Source organism: Hirundo rustica, chromosome 4 (assembly GCF_015227805.2).
Source record: "Hirundo rustica isolate bHirRus1 chromosome 4, bHirRus1.pri.v3, whole genome shotgun sequence".
NCBI lineage: Eukaryota > Metazoa > Chordata > Aves > Passeriformes > Hirundinidae > Hirundo > Hirundo rustica.
The window spans coordinates 719,762-739,314 of record NC_053453.1 but is presented as its reverse complement, the minus strand read 5'-3'; the positions used below and the strand labels follow the sequence as shown (position 1 = coordinate 739,314).

Here is a 19,553-nt window from a genome sequence, read left to right as displayed (position 1 = left end):
CCAAGGTTTGGGTGCCGTAAGAGTGGCCTTAAGTTGTTCCAAAATGGAGCAGAGTGCTGCTGTAGTCCCTGATGTCCTGGGATAATCCCTGTTGCCACACTGGTGTTTCACAGATGGAATAGAAGCATTCCAAGAAATTACGGTGAAATCCTTCTTTTTCCCATGTCCCGTTCTCCCAGTTGCTTGGAACCAGTCAGAGAATATTGTGGCCTGGGAAATCCAGGATCCTCTATCCCAAGTTTTCCAGTTGCTCTGCTCAAATCTAACCCCGTTCCCCTGCCAAATTCCCTAAATTCCCTCTGGAATGTGGGGTGTGGATTTGAGGCCCCTCAGGTGGTGTCACCTGCCAGACTCAGGGCATTAAACGGAGGAGCTTTTTGGGATTCTTTGGCCGTGTCTCCTCCCCACGGGGGGAAGGAAGCACCGGGGGCAGATTTATGGGATGATGCCGGGGTCAGGAATGTGGGGCGTGGAGGTCCCACACCGGAATCCCGTCAGCTTGGGAGACACCCATGAATGCTGTCATCACCCCAGGTGGGTGAACTGAGGCACCGGGAAATGCTTCGCCGGTGTCACATCGGAAATCCGGAATGATGACTCCCGCTGTGGGGCCTGGCCAGCCGCCACATTCCCGCTTGGATTGAACGGGATTGCCGTGGGCAAACTCCAAATTCCGTGGGGTGGTTCCCTGACCCTGGTGGGAATGGGAAATAGGGGAATAACAGGGCGTCAGAATCCGTGGGGAACGAGGGGGGTTCTGGGAATAGAGGGAGCCGTGGGGAATTGTGGAAAAAACGTGGAAATGGGGGAGCCTTGGGGAATTGCAAGGCCCTGACAATAGGCGCACCCCATATTTTAAGAGGTGGCTTCCTGGCTATGGTGGGAACGGGAAAAATGGAAATGGGGGCGTAAGAGGAGTGTCAGAATCCGCGGGGAACGGGGGAGACCCAGGGAATACGGGGAACATTGGAAAGGGAGGAACCGGAGTTGGCGGCCGCAGCGGAGCCTCGAACCCGCGGCCCTGCCATTATTTCCCCTTCCACCTCCCCCCTCCCTCAGAACTACAACTCCCGTCGTGCCTCGGGGCCGGCGGAGCGTTGAGGTCGCGGCCAATGGTAGCGCCGCGGGGCGGTGACGTCACCGCGGGTGACGTCAGGGGTCCAGAGAGAGGCTGGGGCAGAGGCGGCCTGAGCGGCTGAGGGAGCGCGAGCGGCTCGGGGGGGGGGGCCCTGTCGGCGACAGGAGCGGCGACAGGAGCGGCGACAGCGACAGCAGCGGCTCCCAGCGCCTCGCGGCCCGGCGTTCCTCCGCTCCCTTCGGCGCCGGGCGGCCCCGGCCCGCGGCGGCGGCGCTGACAGCCCGCCCGGAGCCCCGGGGGCGGCCGCGGCCACCATGTCGTCCCCCAGCCCGGGCAAGAGGCGGATGGACACCGACGTGGTCAAGCTGTATCCTTGCCGTGCCTCCTCCCACCCTGGGCTCACGGGGGACGAGGATTCCAAACCCCCCCAACCCCCCCCCCCCGCCACGGCCGGGCCTGCAGAGGGGTGGGAGGGCGGGGGGCACGGGGGAGCCCCGCCGGGGTCGCCCCCAAATCCCTCCATCCGCACCCCTTGGGCCTCTCCCCGGAGCTGGGGGTTGGGTCTGCCCCCCCTCTCCTCACCAGGGGAGGCCTAGCCCCCCCTTTCTGCCGTATTTTGGGGGGTTTATCCCCCTTTGTGGCTTGACAGGCCGCCTGGGGGTGTCTCTGCAGAGCCCCCCTTGATGGGGGTGATGCCCCCCCCAATCTGGGTGCCTCGCACCCCCCCCCTTGCCTTGCCCTGGGGAGGGCAGTTCCAGCAGCCACAGCCCAAAGAAAGGCTTTTTGTGGGGTTTATTATTATTATTTATTCCCCCATTTCACCCCTCGGTTCACGAAGCTTCTGGTGCCGGCTTAGGGATTGGATTTTTTGGGGAGGAAGCGGGGGGGTCCCTCGGGGTCTGGCTCAGCAGACCCAGGGGTGGGTGAAGGGCATCGGGGCCCCAGCCCGTCTCCCAAGAGGTTTATGTAACCCTCCAGGTTTGGTTAGGCTTTATTACTTTTTATTTTTCCCCTTCTTCCTTCGTGGATCTGTTTATATTCCCCCCGCCCTCCCCCCCTTGTTTTTATTCCCGGCCCTTTACGGGGCGGCGAATCCCTTTTTCTCTCTGTCTGGAGAGTGGGTGGCGTTGAAAAATACCCTTGGGAATTCGGTTCTTAGGATTGTTTTATTAATAGTTTTTGTTTACAAGGTGGCGGTGTGAGCCGGGGAAGGGTAGGAATGACGAGAGTGGATGAAATGTTTCTCGGATCTGTCGCCTGAACGCGCCCGACCTCCCTCAGCAGGACTCGGGGCCGGTGGCTTTGCGTCGAGGGGGTCGAGGAACGGGTCTGATTTAGTTGCCCAGAGGGAGATAAACAAACTTATCTGGATTCGGTGGTGTTTTTTTGGAAAGGGAGGGGAGCGGGGGGAGGGAGGGAGGAGCAGCAGCAGCAGCGCTCCTGTTTGTGGCTTATCGAAGGAAACTTGTGTCTGACGTTCGCCCGAGCGCCTCTCTCCCCACAAAGCCGCTCTCGGTGTGTGTGTTGTTTTTTGAGGTTTTTTTTTCGCCCTGTTTTGAAGCAAATAGGAAGTGAGTCCTGATGGTGCTCGAATCGGAGCTATTTTTATCCGGGGGTTTAAAGTTACACACATGTCAGACTCCGCCAATTGCGATCGATGTTTAATCGCACCGGGAGGAGGGGTCGGGAATTCCAGCTGTTTGGTGAGGGAGGGGGGGGAAAACCTTTCTTAGGGATACCCTGGAAAGAGCTCTGGGCCGGAGCGGGGCCGAGGCCCAACCTGATCGGCTGCTGCTGTGTTTCCCTTTCCCCTCCCCCTCTCTTTTCCTTTTTTTCTTTTTTTTTTTTTTTTTTTTTCTTTTTTCCCCTCTTTTTGTTCGGTTCCTTGCCGGCGTCTCCAGCGGTCGCAGCATTTTTTGGAGGACAAAGAGCAGGTTTTTCCCTGCGAAGTGGCTTTGCCCTGTGTTTCTAGGAGCTGGGTAGGTAGAAAGCCCCGAATTATCTGGGATTCCTCTCGGCGCTCGGGATGGGGAGGGGAGTTTCTGCTCCTGACAAAAGGAACCCCCGGTGGCTTTTCCCGAAAGCGAAGCCCTTGTTTGTCGGCTCCGCTCTCCTCGTTTTCCAAGGGGGTGAGGGTTAGAGCAGTCGGTCTCCTGCGGACAACAAACTTAGGAAGTTGGATGTGTCAGATGACTCCTCACCACTCCTCCCTCCCTCCCTCCCTCCCTCCCTCCCTCCCTTCCCCAGCCTTTTTTGTTTGTCTGCCCGACTCGCCCGGGGTGAGCTGCTCGCTAGGCCCCGGCTCCCGAGACGCTTCCCTGGGGAATTTTCCCCCTCTGGAAGCCGATGTGAAATCAGCGTTTCCTTTTGAGACATGGCAGCGAGGAGGGGCTCGGTGGTGGCCACAGGAGAAGGGTCTCGTCTGAAGGAATGTGCTTGGAGGCAGCTCCTCCTGGGGCTCTCAGGGTTTTGTTGCCGTGCAGGGTTTTTGTTTGGGGGTTGTTGGTTTTTTTTTTTTTGCTGCCTTTTTCGTTACAGTTTTCCCTTTTCATCCCCCTTTCCACGTCTCCGACGGTGAATAATAGCACGGATTTATGGCCTGCCAAGGGCTGCCTTTCCCTGTGGGGAGGGGGCACCGAGCAGGGTGAGCACCGCTCCTGCCTTCTCCTGCTCTGACAGGTTTCAGGTTTAGGAGCCGAGCGAGGTCTTTTGACGATCCCCATTTTCAATCCTGACACGTCCGTGGTCCTTTTGTGGACGCCTCTTTGTCAGGAGGCGAGGGGAGAGCCGCCTGCTCTCCGTGGGGCTGCAGGAAGGGCAGAGCTCTGCGGGAATGCGTGGAGCTGATGTTTAATATAATCTCCTGGACGAGGATGTGCTCCAACTCCCCCGTCGCTCATTGTCTCCCTCCGGACAGGGTTTGTGCTGCTGAGGCTGGGAAAAGAGAGCCAGAATCCCTCCTCCTCCCTTTTTTGGGGGGGGCTCCAGCCAAAGTTCCCTGGGTAATCCGCGACCCTTCAGAGTCGGGGTTTTGCAGGGAGCCTCCGTGCTCCCCAGAACACCTCCGGACCCGCTCGCCAGCGGCCTGGAAGCGCAGGGTTATCCCGCTGGGAAGCCCCCAGGCTCCAGGCCAGGCCTCTCCGGGTAGCTCCCACCCCGAGGACGGCAGAACCGGGGCTCCCCTTTGTGATTCCTCCCCACCCAGTTTTGGGGCGAGTGCCAACCTCGGGGCCGTGTTTGCAGGGAGAAAGGCCTCGAGCTCTCGCTGCTCCTCGGATTGGCTGCTCTGTTACTACCCGGAAACCGGGCCCGGGGCGGAGCGAGGCTGCAGCTGATGGGGTGCCCCTGGCAGGGTGTTTACACCCATGGGGGGGTACCCACCCTGGCACCCCATCCCTCCCCAAACCGCGGGGCCGTTCCCCCTTCCAACCCCCGGGGTTTATTGTTCCGTGGCCGCTCCTCTTCCCCTCGGCCGGGAGTTGATTTAGCGCCGCTTTATTTTCCTCCTTTTGTGGGGAAATGCTGCTGCCTGGCTCGTAGGTCTCCGAGCTGTTATTTTTTTTTTTAAGCGTCGGAGCTGGGAGAAGGGAAGCGTTCACCCCGTTTCGTGCCTGAAAGGAATTACAAATAAGCGGCCAGCTTTGTTTGGAGCTCCCTGCGCTGCCCGGTTTGCGGAGCTGGGGGTTCGGGAGCGTTCGTTCGCGGAACCTTGCGCTCCCCGCTAATTTTAGGCTCGTCCTGAGCCAAGGAGAATAAAAGCCCAAAAGCTCCTCAGTTTACCTGCGGGTTTTGTAACCTCAAAACTCCCCCCCCCCCCCAACCCCAAAACGTGTTTGCTCCGTCGAGGCAAAGGGTAGGCCAGAGTTTACATTTGGGATAAATTCCTTTTTCTGCTCGTTCTGGGCTTAACACGGCACTTATCATCCCGCTTGAACACCTTCCAAGAGCGGCGTTGAGCAATCGCTGGGGGGGTCACGTGGCTTTGTTCTCTTTGGCCTGTCCCCAGGGAAGAGCGTGTGCGCTGGAATGTCTTGTTTTGGTAGGGTTTTGGTGGGGCTTTGTTGTTTCGTTGGGGTTTTCTTTTTTTGTTGTGTTTTTTTTTTTTTTTTTTTTTTCCCGTGTGGTTTTTGTTTTAAAGGATGGATCTTTCTGTACGTTTTTCGAGCTGTCACGCTGGGCTGCTTTCTGCTCCGCTTCTGGGGCCGCGTTTTAATGAGGCCTCCGGGGATGAGGGGGGATCGTGTGGCGATGGCTTCCGAACGCACAAAGACGTGGCAGCAGCCCCTTCCCAGGAGTGGGAGAGCCTTCCCTTTCTCCTCAAAAACACTGTCACAGGTGGTGCTTCAGAAATCAGATCAGGTAAACGTGGCTTGGGAGGTGGTGCCTGTCTTTAGGAGAACTCGAAATCCATAAATCTCCGCCCAAACCCGCTGGAGGAAAATAAATAATCTTTGTTGCCTGAATGACAGCTTCCAAGGGGATCGTCTTGCTGCTTTTAGAGCAGAATTCGGCGTTTTTGCTGGCGTCTGGATGGGTTTTTTTTCCCCAAAATACTGGCTGGAGCTGGAAGTTCACTCTCCTTTTGTTGCTTTGTCAGTTGGATTGGGGAGGATTTGGGAGCTGGGCCTCCTCGAGCAGACCCGAAAGCCAAATGCACCTGTTTGATCATGGAGTTCAAACTGGGAAATAGGGATTTGGTTCAGGGCTGCTTGGAGCAGAGTGCCTGTTGGAGCCTGACATCCCAGCCCTGCTAAAATAATAAAAATAATTTGAATTATTTCCCCATCTCATTTCCTAGACTTGGAGCACCGAGTAGTCTGGCGGGATGACGCTTCCCAGATTCCCAGTTCTGAAGTGGAATTAGGGCACGAAATGCTGATCAAACAAATTCTAGGGGCCTTTTCTTTGTCCTAACAATTTAAAAACCCCAAAAGCCAACGCTGGGATTTCAGGAAAACAAAACATTCCCTATAAAATGGTGGCCTCGCTCTCCCCTCCACCGGCTCCAGGAGGTTGTGCCAGCTGTTTTTCCTGGCTTTCCTAGGGGAGCTGTGCTTGGATTTGTAGTAGGGGATTGTTTTCAAGTGTCATCACGACTATTTTACGATCCCGGCGAGCTTTTGGAAACATCTCCTGGAGTGACTCCCACGTGCTCGGCATTTTCTCGGCAGCAGGAGCCGATAACGGGAGCTCGGAGCTGAGCTCCCAACCCTGTCCACTTTGTCCAGGTCCCAATATTTTGGATAAAGCAGGAGATGCCTCTCAATGAGGCCCTGCATTGTTTCATTTGCCAGGGGGTAAAAAAAAAATTTACATTTAATCTCGATAAGAGCGTTTTGTCCTGCTTCTGGTCGTCGTCGTGCGCTGGCGTTAAACGGTGGTTGGGTTTTTTTAATGTTTTGGTTTTTTTTTTTTAATGAATTTCTCCTTCAAAGTCACCTTTAATTCCTGTCCTACCCCGTTCCTGGAGCAGGAGGAGCAGAGAGTGTGGAAGCTGAGGGAGTAAATCCTGGAACACCCAGATGGCTGCAGGAGATCGTTCCTTGGAGGCTCCGGGTTTGCTGCCTCCGTGGGGATGCCAGCACAGGGGGAAATACCTGAGGATGTGATTCCCAAAGGGAATCTTGGAATCAAGGAATCTTGGGCAGGATCCCTGCCCTGTGTCCTGGGGGAAGCAAAAGCAAAGGAGTGCTTAAACTGGAAGTTTTGATGGGATTTTTTTCCTTGGAATTTTTCTTCCCGAACTGAAAGTCTTGATCGGCTTTTTCCCTCTTCATTTTCTTTTTTTCCCTTAAATTTGAAGTCTTGATAGACTTTTTCCCTCTTCATTTTCTTTTTTTCCCCTAAATTTGAAGTCTTGATAGACTTTTTCCCTCTTCATTTTCTTTTTTTCCCTTAAATTTGAAGTCTTGGTAGACTTTTCCCATCTTTGTTTCCTTGGGTTTTATTCCTATATTGAAAGCCGTGATAGGCTTTTCTCCTCTTTGTTTCCTTGGGTTTTATTCCTGAACTGAAAGCCTTGATAGACTTTTTCCCTCTTTGTCTTCTTTTTTTTTTTTCCTAAATTTCAAATCTTGATAGACTTTTCCCTTCTTCATTTTCTTCTCTTTTTTTCCCACTAAATTTGAGGTCTTGATAGACTTTTTCCCTCTTCATTTTCTTTTTTTCCCCTAAATTTGAAGTCTCGGTAGACTTTTCCCCCTCTTTATTTCCTTGGTTTTTATTCCTAGACTGAAAGCCTTGATAAACTTTTCCCCTGTTTATTTTCTTGGGATATTTTTTTTTTCCCCTTCCATCGAGGCAGGGCAGCAGGAATGGGGCTGTTGGGAAGCACCCAGAGCTGGGTGCAGTGTCCCTGAACATCCCCAGCACCTGTTGGTGCCTGGTGCCCTCCTTAAACCGTGATTTAATCGGAGCCATTCCCGGGATAAACACAGGTTGTTGTTAAGGAAAGAGAGAGCCCACAGTTTAAAGTGACAAGCTCCCATATGGAGCAGATTCCCAGCCAAATTCCTCCTGGTTTCGCTGTCAGAGGTGATCCCACGCCGAGGCAGAAATGCCTGAATTTTCCTGCTGTCCCGGGCTTTTATTCCTGCAGCAAAAATGCTGAATAACAATTTTTTTTTTTTTAAAAAAAATACAAAACGTGAATTATAGATGTGGGGGCGCGCGCGTGTGCGTGTCAGAGCTCAGCGCCTCATTGTGTGTCTTGCTGTGTGCATTCAGCTTCCCTCCTTTTCACTCCCTTCCATTTCCCTGTGGATTTTGTCCGTGTATTTCTGGAATAATGAGCGCAGAGCCCCGCTCTTTGTTTTTCCTCACCAGAATAGAGCTCGCGTGACTGAAGGATCATCCGACCTTGTCGGCTCTGCTTTCCGCTGGCTCGTGCAGCCCGTGTGGGTTCCGGCAGGAGCCTCTGGATGGGATGGAGCCCCCAGCACATCCCAGGGAAATGGCCTGACTTGGTTTTGTCGCTGGTCTCAGTTTCTCTTTTTTTTTTTCCCTGCCTTTTTTTTTTTTTTAATTCCCTTTTTTTTTTTTTTTTTTCCTTCCCACCTCTTTGGGATGCTCGGAGCTGTTTTGTGCCTCGGTGTGGATACACCTGGAACGCTGCTTGTTGGAGAGGAGTGCGAGGATTCGCTCTCCCATCGCCAAGGCAGTCTCTTCCCAGGCTTTTCCATCCTCTATTCCCCCTCATCCCATCGCCTTTATGACCCCTCACCTCCAACTGCTGCCTCCTCATCTTCACCCTCCATCTTCTCCCAGCTCCTCACCCTCCCTAAGGATCTGTCCGAGGCTGAGGGTGGATTTAATCTCTTGGAAAACAATCATTTTGCTGCTTCTTGGGTGTCCAGTAATGACTGGCTGGGTTCTGCGTTCAGGACTTGGCCGCTGTTTTATTTCCATCCTCTCATCTTAAATCACTGATTCCCTGGAGCAGATTGATTCAGCCTTCCAGGAGAAGCCCAAATCGCTCCCAAATCACTCGGAACGAGGTGCTGCCGATTGGTGGAGGGCTCGGATTCCTCGTGGATCGTTTGTCCTTTAAACTGGGAATTACAGAGCAGGGCTGGATTTCCTGCGTGATCCACATCCAGGAGGTGATGGAGGCTCCCAGATATTTGTGACTCAGCGTGAGGAGGGGGTAGAACCATCTTGGATTGGGGTTTTTGCGAGGGTCAGGTGCCGCTTTCCCGAAATCGCCGCGTTTCCCCGCGCCTGCTCTCCTTGGAATCGCTGCAAGAAAACAGCATTTAAAAAAAAAAATATTTTTTTTTTTTTTTAGGGATTGTACAAATAGAGGGTCAGGGTGGATTATTCTGAAAAAGGTTTTGCAGTCTCTGGTTTTAGTTGTTTGGGTTGTTTTTTTTTTTTGGTGTTATTTCCTTAAAAAAGTGAGTGGTTTGAGTTTGTTAATGTTTTCTTTGGGAAAAAAAATCTACATTTTTGACAGCGTTCACCCCGGAGGCTTTGTGTCATTCCCTGTGAGAGGCCGAGGTTAAAAGCTGACGGTTGATTATTAAATAAATCTTGCATTCTTGACCAAATTCCCGGGGGGCTTTTACCTGGCTTCGAGCGGTTTGAGGGGAGGGATTTGGGGTGGAGATGAGAGCTGTGCAGCTCCTTGCTGCCTTCTCGCTGTCACTGGCTTCTGGATATTTCCTAAAGCCTGGCTTGGGACAAGCTGTGGCAATGAGGGAAGGAGAGGTTGGTGCCCTGCATAATGAAAGAATGGCACTGAAACGTTCAGCTTAAGGATTTTTACACCAGGGATGGTGTAAAAATGTAATGTGTAAAATGGGGGATTTTGATAAAACAAAATCAGCTATTCACACAATTTACCGAAAACAGATTTTTGGGGTGGGATCAGCTATTTACACAATTTACCGAGCGTCACCCCTGAAAGACTCAAAACCAGCACGTGATCCTGAGCCTGAGCGTCCCAGATTAACCTCCACCGTGGTAGATTAATGGATGCAAAGTTGAAAAGATTGATAAATTATTAACTTAACCACGCTGGCAATTTTTTTTTTTTTTCCCTTCCTGTGGGCCGTGGTGCTTTGTTTTGTCTCGGTGCTGGCAGGTCTGGGCCTGCTCCGAGGCTGTGTCCGAGGAGACACCCGATTTGTGCAGCGGGAAAGCTGCACGAGAGCACAACCCTGGCTTGTCTGAGCAGAGACTGAGAATCATTTTGCTCTTAAAAGGAGTTTTCCAAATCAAAATGCTGTTTTAAAACTGGGCCCCGGAGCTCTTGGATCGTCAGCGTGGCCACGGTTGGAGAGTTAAGATTCCTCTTGGTTTTATGGAATGAAGCTGCTGCTTTAAGCCTTGCTCAGCGGAGTGTGAGTGGTGTGGAGCCACGTCTTAATTTTGAGTTGGAAAAGGACCGGGTTTAGCTTTCAAATGCGTTTGGGGAGGGGAGTTGTTGGCTTTTTAAAACGTAATATCGGGAGATCTGCACGGAGAGGAACCTGGAGGAGCAGAACGTGGAATCGGGAGGTGTTCGGGTGGGAAGGACCTTAAAGATCATCCAGTTCCCACCCAAACCATGGGCACCTTCCACCATCCCTGGGTGTTCCAAGCCCTGTCCAGCCTTGGCTTGGACAATTTTAGGGATGGGAAACCCGCACTTGCCTGGACAGCAAGAACACGACGCGGAATTGCTGAGGCACGAAACCCAAAACTTGCCTTTGGCTCCTGGCAGTCCCCAAACGGATCCATTCAGGAAAAATCCTTTCTAATCTATCATTTTTTTTAAATTATCATTTTATTTCCCTGGTCTTTCTTGCTTTTTGAGAACAGGGAGAGGTTTCTCCCTGCTGCTAAATTGGGTGGAAGCTGCTGCATCGGGGGAACCACGGCTCCGTCACCCTCTCCTTTCTGCTGAAGGCACCCGCATCCCCCTTCGGACAAATTTTAGGAACTCTCTAAAACAAAAAAATGAGGTTTAGAAACCAGCAAGGGCTTTGTTTGGATGAGAAGGCACTCCAAGGGCTGATTCCCAGGAGTTTTGGGTATGGCCTTGCTTGGGAATCCTCAATCCCAAAGTCAAGGGGGATGAAATAAAGGAAGGATCCTTCCAGGAGTGCAGCGGTTATCCCGGGAATGTCACATCTCAGCGTGCTTACACTCATTTATCCCTTGCTGCTCCTGAAGGCTTCTCCTGCTTTTTATTTCCCACTGGTTTTTTGGGTTTTTTTGGTGTTTTTTTTTTTGTTTTTTTTTTTTTTTTGGGTTTTTTTTTGGTTTTTTTTTTTTTTTGGGGCTGTGTCAGTGTTGAATTGAGGGAGGCAGTGGAAATACAGAAGCCAAACGATCAGCGCTTTGTTTAACATCGTTGGTAACTCAATACTCCTGGCTCAGGGGAGGAATCCGTGCCTGGAGATTGGAGGAAGCTCAGATCCCACCAGGAGAATGCGCTTGGAGAACGAGGAGGGGGGGAACGCAGGGCTGGCTTGGAAAGTTGGGATGTCAGAAATCAGATCCCAGTGAGCCAGAGCCCGTGTTCCTTGAAAGGGAAGGTATGTGAGGAGGTGTTAACTCCCGCTGGAGCTGCTCCACGCTTTTTTAAACTCCCGTGCCTCCTGGAAAGCTCCAGGGTCTTGGATTCAAGCAGATTTTTGTCACGCTCACCGCTGCAGAGGGAGCTGCACGTTCCTCAGAATCCGCTGGTTTTGTGACTTGGTGGTTTCTGCCGTGCTTTGTTTGGTGCTGCCGTGAGAAGATAATTTGAATTATTCGCCTAATTTGGAGCGAAACCGCCCCAGAAAGCAACCACGTCCTGCAAACCGGGCAGGAGATAAAACCAACGTGCTTTACACGTGGAAAAAACCCAAACAGCAGCGACAGGGGTGGGGAGCGCCTCAAACTCCAGTTTGGCAGGACTGGAGAAATATTCCCGCGTGCTTTTAGCAAATCAGTTTAACTGTGAACCCTGCTTGAGTCACTGGTCACTGCTAGGAGTAAAACCGAGGCTCCAGCCTTGCCAGATGAAACAAAAGCTCCCCTAAAAGTGAGCTGGTGAGAATTAACCGCCTCAATGGATCCCTTTCATCTCTGGCAAGAGATTTTGCGTTTCAGGGTTTGCCACGAACTTTGCTTTTGCTCTGAAATCAAGGACCCAAAGCCCTGGTGCTAAACTCAGTTTTACACCTTTAGGGAGTAGGTTTTGGAGGAGAGGGATGTGTTTGGCTCTTGTGGTTCGTCCCAGGTCCTGGTGTTGGGATTTGGAGCTGCTCTCCCTGACCTGCGTCACAATTCCTGTGCTCACACCTTGGTTTGTGCAGCGGTCCCAAACTGCGGGAGCTTTTAAAATGGGAGAAAAAATCAGAAGTTTTCCTCGCTTCAGCAGGATTTCTTGGAAAAGACTGAGGAGTGAGCAAAGATTTGCTTGTCACACATCTTTAAATGTAGAAAAAATGAGGTTTTTTGGGGGGCTTGTGCAGGGATTCTGTTGTGGAAAAAGTGCCCAGGCGCTGCTGGTGCCTCTTCTCAACGTTGTGCATGTGGCTTTGGGGTTGTTCTGGGGTTTTTTTTTTCTTTTTTCCATTAATTTTTCTCTGGAGTTGGTTGGATAAGTTGGAATTGTGTGTGAGAAGAGTTTATGTTACAGCACAACAAACCTGGTCTGGGGCAGGTGTGGGGATCAGATGATCTTTGAGGTCCCTCCACCTCAAAATTCCGTAAGAACCGGCCGCTTTGAGTCTGAACCGACATCTCTGTCGTGTTGGAGGCAAATTTTAGTCCCGTGCTGACGAATGTTGAGTTTGCTGTAGTTTGCTTCCTTTTGGACTTCATTGTTTTTGCTCAGCTGGGATATAACAGGATTCTGCGGGCTCAGGAGATGCATTAACGGGGTTTTTTAACGAGTTTTGGAATTTTTTTTTTCAGCTCAGGAGCCACTGAACCCTTTAAATTGTCCTCCGTGGCTCTTGGTGGCTTCCAGAGTCACAGATTTCTCTGTTGCCACCTGAAGTTCGGTGTCATTAAGGCGTTTCAGGATATTCTGTCTGTGAGGTTCTCCAGACTTGGGAGGCACCAGAGGTGAAAACTGGGATAGGTGAACTCCACAATCCTCTGCAGGTTTTGTTTTATTTCCAAGGGCTTGGAATCTGCTGCTGGGCATCCCAGGAGAAGTTGGATGGGGCTGTGATGCTGAAGGCTTTGATATTCTTTCACAAGCTGCTTCAAACAGCCATAAAAACCCAAACCTGCAGGAGGATGGGGAGCGTTCCCCTAATTCCTCCAGGATACGGGATGGATCAGAAGCAGGAACCGCTTGGCTCAAGCAGATCCTTTGGGTCCAGGTGTGAAATAATGGCCACAATTCCCGTTTTGGGTCTCCTGAAGTCACCCAGGAGGCAGCAGGACTTTGCCACGTGCAAATCCCTCTCTCAGGAAGTGCCTGGAGCCGCCACAGAAACCCACATCAGCTGCTTTTTAGGTCATTACCAGCCTGGACTAAATTTAGCCTGTGAGCCAGAAGAGGGAGGTTTTGTATCCAAATTTCCTGCCCCATCCCTATTTTTGGAGCCATCTGGGCTGTGCCCTACAGCCAGCCCTGCCCCTGCTGAAATCCCTGATTCCTTTTAATCCCACAACGCCCGGCTTGGCTTGGGGAGTTCCTGGATGAGGGAACTGGAGGTGGAATCGCAGGGAAGAGTAACAGGACATGGAGCTTCTTCATGGATGAGGGGTTTGAGTCCCATCTAGGGCTGCCAGCGTGGCCAGGAGGAGAATCCTGTCCCGTTTTTGTGCATGGATCAGCTCCACACCCCAAAAAACCTGTGCCTTGCTAAACTCTGGAGATTTGTGGAGCTTTAGGGTGGGAACAGCTCGGGGTAAAGGGTGAAAAACCGCTTTTCTCGTCACCCTTTAAATTTATCTCAGGTAAAGAACGTTCCCACTTCTTTACTTATTTTATTTATTTTTTTTTTTTCCTCCCGAGCCCCACATCTCTGCTAAAATTGTCCCATGGCAGAGATGAGTAAAGGGGAGGAAAGGAAGTGACTGTGGCAGCACGAGGGAAAATTGCTGGGAGCGGTGTTGCCGGTTCTTTAATTCCAAGCTGTCTTTATTTTAACTTCCTTGATTGTTTCAGGATCCACACTGGTTAATTGGGGTTTGGTTTTTTTTTTTTTTTTTTTTTTTTTTTTTGGGTTTTTTTTTTGTTCTGTGGGTTAGTAATATTGTCCTCCAAAACGGCTTCAAGTGTGTCAAGGCTGCTTAATTCTGATTTATTAAAGCAGGCTGTGATAAATGTGTGTCTTTGAAAGCCTGGCTGGCTCTGCCCGAGGTCACCTGGAATTCAGAGCATCTGGCAGAGGTCGGCTCCAGGCTTTTTGTTCATCCGGGGAAAACTCGGGGGGTTTTTATCAGCTCCCCTCTGAAGGAGGAGCCGCTTCGAACTTGGCGACAAAAATCCCACTTTTCAGGCAGCTGCACCTGCTAACGACCAAACTGTTAATTAGTTTCTAGTGCGGTTGCAGCGGTGTTCCTTTGTCTCTTCTATAACGGCGATTCAGGGAGGTGATGTCAAGGAATCTTCTGTTCCAGCCGAGTTTTGACTAATTATGAGAAAGCTCTGCCTTCACTCCAGAACTCCCCAACGCAGCCTAAAAGCTGGGAATTGCAGTGTCCTCGCAACACCATTTATCCTGGCACTGTGGGCTGTTTTCCAGGCCTGAACCCAACTTCAATTTTAAATTGATTGCTGGCATATTTTTTTTTCTTTTTGTCTGCTGGCATTTTTTTTTTTTCTTTTTGTCTGCTGGTATTTTTCTCTTTTTGATCCACGTGACGAACCCCAGGTCTTGTTATTCCTGCAGGAGTCCAGGTGAGGATTTTCCTCCCTCGGCTCTCCGAAATTTGAGGATGTAAATTTTGGGATGGCTGATTTATAGAATTCCCCTGGGCTCTGAGTGCTGAGCCCCTCGTTAGGGAGTAGAGAGGGAAATGGGATAATTAAGCCTGAGCAGATGTGGCTCAGGAGCTGCTCCTGATTCCAGCAGATCCAAACTCACCCCTCTGTCCTGCTTTCCCTCTCCAAGTGGATTTGGTGTTTTCTGTGTAGGGAACTTTAGATCCAGGAGCTTCCAGCAGTGGGAGCGCCTTCCAAACTCTCCCAGGGAAATTATCCCAATCTTCCTGCAGCCCTCCCACCTCTGCACCTCGGAGGTTGTGCTGTGTTTTACCAACACCCTCTGCTCTTCTGCTGCTCCTGTTATTAAAAAAAAAATAATAATAATTCCCTTTTCCCTTTCCTCTGGTTGTGGTGGTGTCACCTGTGCCAGAGTGGCTTTAATAAACCCGGGTTTAGGTGGGATCTTGGGAAGGAATTCCTGCCTGGGCTGGAATTCCCGGAGAAGCTGTGGCTGCCCCGGGATCCCTGGAAATGTCCAAGGCCAGGCTGGACAGCGCTTGGAGCACCCTGGGACGGTGGGAGGTGTCAGGAGGTGGATGTGGATGATCTTTAAGGTCCCTTCCCACCCAAAACCATTCCACGATTTTAATCCCTGCCTTGCTGGGAAATGCTGACATCAGGGGCTTCCCACGATCGGAGAAATCCCCCGTGCTTGAGAACAGCCTGGACCTCTTCCTTCTGCTTCTGAGCTAAGGAAGATCTCCAGAATTTTAAAAACAGGTGTTTTCCACGCCTGCCTTCAGCACCACGGCTCTCCTGGGATTTCGGCACCCTCCCCTCCTGGCTCTGGTGTTGCCCCAGCTCTTCTTGGCCGTGGTTTTTGTCGGTGCTGGCGAGCTCAGGGCTTCCCAGACATTCCCAAATCCAAACAAAGCTCCGGAGGCTTTGCTGGCTCCTCGCTTGGCCGCAGCCCCCGCGCACGGCGGCTCCCGTGGGGATCCTTGTTCATCCCGAGCCCGGCTCTCTCTTGTCTCCCTCTGGAACACAGTGTGTCTTTAAACCTTCAACTTGCAGGAAAATCCTGTGGAATTAATCCCTCGGGAAAGACCAGAACCCCTCGGAAGCGCTCGAGACTTCAAATCTCTATTTTATTTTATATTTTTTTTTTTGCCTGCGAGCGTTGTTCTCGGTGCAAAGGGTGATGGTGGGAGCTGGCTGCGGGAGGAATTGCTGGGGTTAAAGGAAGCACCAGCCTGATTTCCTGAACTTCCAAGGCTGATAAATGAACTTTTTGCGGGCGGTTTGCCGCCGAAATGAACTTTTTGCGCGTTGTTTGGTGATAAATTGAACTTCTTGGAGGCGGTTTGGTGATGAGCTGCCCTCCTCCATGTCAGTCTTTTTAATTTATTGGCCAGGCTGGGTTGAACTTGGAGCGACCTGGAGCAGTGCAAGGTGTCCCTGCAGGTGGGACTGGATGGTTTGGAGATCCATTCCGACCCAAAGCAGGCTGTGATTCCGCTTTTCCAGAGTTAATTTTCCAGAGTTAAGACTCTTTTTTCCAGAGTCTTGATGGGTGGGAATTACCGACCCAACCGTGGAAATCGTGTATTTGTATTTTCTCAGGACTGATCCGTGCAGTAGAATCCCCCCTGACTCGGCAGAAAACTCAGATTTCTTAATGAACCCTCTTGAGCAGGAACGAGCACGCGCCCTGGACAAAAACCGGGGCCAAACCCGCTCGTGCAGCTCGGCTGTGGGATGTCGGATGTGTTTTTGTGGGGCAGCCACAGCGCCTCGTTGCCCTCGTTCCATCGGCAGGATGAAGGGGATAATTGATTTAATAGCTGTGACAGCGGCACGTTGGGTTGCCGGAGGAATTTTTTGGTACAAAAACCCTGGCGGTGCAGGAAGCTGCCCGCGCCTTTTCCCGTAGCAACGCCTGGCTGCAGTTTGCTGCTGTGTGGGTTTGTGGTGGTTTGGTTTTTTTTATTTTTAATGCTGCAGGTGACCTGGAAAGAAGGAGAATTTTATAATAATATATATATAATAATAGCTGTGTGTAACCGGGGTGCTCGTTCCTAAATCACTTGGGGTTTCTCTGCTTTGGTGTGAGAGAAAACGGGGAAATCGTGGTGGTTGTAACTTCACCAGGCCTGTGATTCAGGGTTGGAATTTCTGTTGAAAACCCAAGGAAATCGTGTGTAAATCCTGCCTGAGCTGCTCCTTTAAAAGCCTTTGAACAAAGCCAAGGAGAAGGGGGGAAGCAAATCTGATCCCTCTGGAAATTCTGGCAGGGAGATGAGGGAACAAATCCCATCCTCCGGGGAATGGGAAAGGCACAGCACCCTCAGGTCCCCAAATCTGAAATATTTCCATGTAGGATTGGAAGGACCTCTGCAAAATGACCCCAGTGTGGAGATAACTCCGTTTTCCTTGGTGTTAGAGGTGCTTGGGAAGCAGGAAAGGAAAAATCCCCCTGGATTCTGTTCCTGGCAGGCCAGGGAGTGCTGTTGTAAACATCCCCCCGATGCCAAAGGAGCAGGATCCTGACCAGGACTGCAGGTGGGTTTCAAATGAGCCTTTCCAAGGTTTGGGTGTTGCCTCAGCACTTAGGCAAGAATTTTTGAGTGCCTCTTCCACAGGCTTGATGTTCATCCCGATTTTCCACTGCTCTGTGCCTCTTCTGCTGCACCTGAGAGCCAGAAGGGCAGAATTTTACTTAAAAAAGCTGTATTTTTAATAGTGTTTTTAAAAGGAACAACAACAAAAAAAATCCCCAGGTGCCTCAGGAATGCTCCACCCTGAAAAAAAACCCACCTGTAACTGCTGGAGCTTTGTGTGTTCCTTCAGATTTGGGCGGTGGGAAATGGGTGCCGAAGCCAAACCAGGATTTTCCTCGGCGTTGTTTTAGGTTGAAGGAATTGCACTAATCTCAAGCCTAACTTCCACATTCAGTTGGCTTTTTATTCCCTCCACTCATGCTGGAGAAATCCCAGTGGGTTTAGAGATTTTGTTTCAAAGCTCTTTTCTTCGAGGATTGGCAGATGAGAACCGGGAAGGCTGAGAACTGCTGGAGCTTCTGGCTCGAGTAGCAAAGAGTTCTGGAGCAAACAACTGGGGGAACGGCCTAAAACTGGAGAGGGTAAGTTTAGATTAAACCTTAGGGAGAAATTCTTCCCTCTGAGGGTGGTGAAACCTTGGCACAGCTTGGCTGGGGCTGCCCCTGGATCCCTGGAACTGTTCAAGATTGGGGCTTGGAGCACCCTTGGGACAGTGGAAGTTGCCCCTGGATGAGTTTGAGATCCCTTCCCACCCAAATTTTATGATTTTATGGGATATCAGTTGTTCTCTTTTCTTCAGGGGGGGACAAATCACCCCTGAAATATCTTTGGGAAACCTTACTGCTGCTGTTGTTGGAGCAGAAAACACCTGGGTGGGAGGCAGTTCCCTGCTGGGAGTTTGGATTTGGAGCACAAAAGCCAATTATTGAGGAATTAAAGCGGAAGCAGCTTTGTGAGCACAGAGCTGCCTCCTTTCCACTGGCACTGTCCGTTTCTGTGGGCTCTGGGTCTGCTTTAGAGTTCAAGCCCAGCTTGCCCAGGCTGGAATTTCAAACGCTTGGTGCTGCCTCAGCTCTGAAAACCGTGAGTTAAAAACCCTGGTGCAAGCGAATTGCATCCCTGAGTGTTTCTGGTGGGCTTGGAAGGAGCTCTGCCAACCAACCCCACGCTGGAGGGAACTCTCTTTTCCTTGGTGTTGGAAAAGCTGGGGGAGCAGGACAGCAAAACCCCGCCGGATTCTGCTCCTGGCGGGATCCTGAGCAGGACTTGGGAAGTGTTTCCTCCCCCTTGAGATGTTTCAGCGGTTCAAAGTTCAGTTTGTTTGTGGGGAGCCTCTCCCAGGCCTGATTTTTCTTGATGCATCCCAGCTTGGGGTGTTGATTACAGCAGTTCTCAGGATTCCCTGGGTTCACGCTTCCTTAAGTCAGGCTTAGGCTGGAGTTTGAGCTGAGGATCAGCATCTTCGTCCTCAGTCTCCGTGGCCCGATTCAGCATCTTCTGCAGGCAAGGAAAGATCCTGGCAGCAGAGAGGATGTGGAATCTGCCTCCAGAATTTAAGCTTAAATTATTTCAACCTTAAAATATTTCCTTTGACATTTTCTCCTTCCTGCCACGGAACCCTTTTTATCTTGTTTAAAATCAAGACCTTGACATAATTCTAGATTTTTTATTTCTTTTCCCCCCTAAATAAGCCCTTGCCGAAGCTCAGCTCTTGGCCTCCCCTGGATCTGCTTTGAGTGCAAACATCTCATCCCGAGGGTTTTCCAGCAGCAGGAGATGGATGTTTGTCCCTCTGGGGCTTCGTGTCACCGTTGCTGAGGTGCTTTGAGGCAGTTTCTGAATGACTGTGGAGGTTTCTGCGAGTGAGAAAGCACCTCAGTAAAACCTACAAAAAACCCAAACTCCCCTCGAGGGAAAAGGCCACATCTTAAAATATTTTTTTTTTTCTTCCCCTTGAAGACTAAATTGGAGAAGTATTTGAATATGTCAAAGCAATCTGCTTTTTAACAGACCTGCAGCATTCTTGTAAATCACGTGATGGGGCCCAGCCCCAAAATGAACTTAAATCTTGGGCTTGGTGTCAGGTCTAGCGCGGGTTTAGGCTCACGCTCGCTCCTGCGGTTTCACGACCGCGGTTTCTCTTTCACAAGGGTTTTCAGCACTTGTTGAATCCTCCCAAAGAGGAAATGAACCCTTGGCAGCACACCTGGGGGGAAAAAAAAAAGCAAAGATTGTGTTTTCCCCTTGTGCTGTTTGTCTGAAAACACACTTGAAATTTCTGGCTGCTGGGAGAAGTTGATTATTTGGTACACGAAACCCTCGATTCCACCAGTGTGTCCCATCCCCATGGAAACCAACATCTCTGAGAGCTTGGAGCGAGGCAAATATTAAATTTGGAGCTTCAGCTCAGATGTGTGGCCACCAAAACTGCTCCAGTTCCATCCTCGGTGCTCCTGGATCCAGCTCTGGCTTTTCCCTGAGCTGAAACACAGAGTAGTGAGTTCTTCTGGTTCCTGATTGTTTCCGGCTCTCGGAATTCTCTTGGGAAGCT

General features: G+C 51.0%; 1 protein-coding gene across 1 annotated transcript in view; it reads left to right on the top strand.

Moving 5' to 3' along the window:
* Positions 1–1,336: 1,336 nt before the first annotated feature.
* The window catches only part of UBE2H (ubiquitin conjugating enzyme E2 H), a 48,128-nt gene continuing 29,911 nt past the window's right edge, over positions 1,337–19,553 (top strand). Inside the window, exon 1 of the mRNA XM_040062508.2 lies at positions 1,337–1,445. Coding sequence (XP_039918442.1) covers positions 1,393–1,445 — 53 coding nt within the window. The 5' untranslated portion in view covers positions 1,337–1,392. The remainder of the gene's footprint in view (positions 1,446–19,553) is intronic.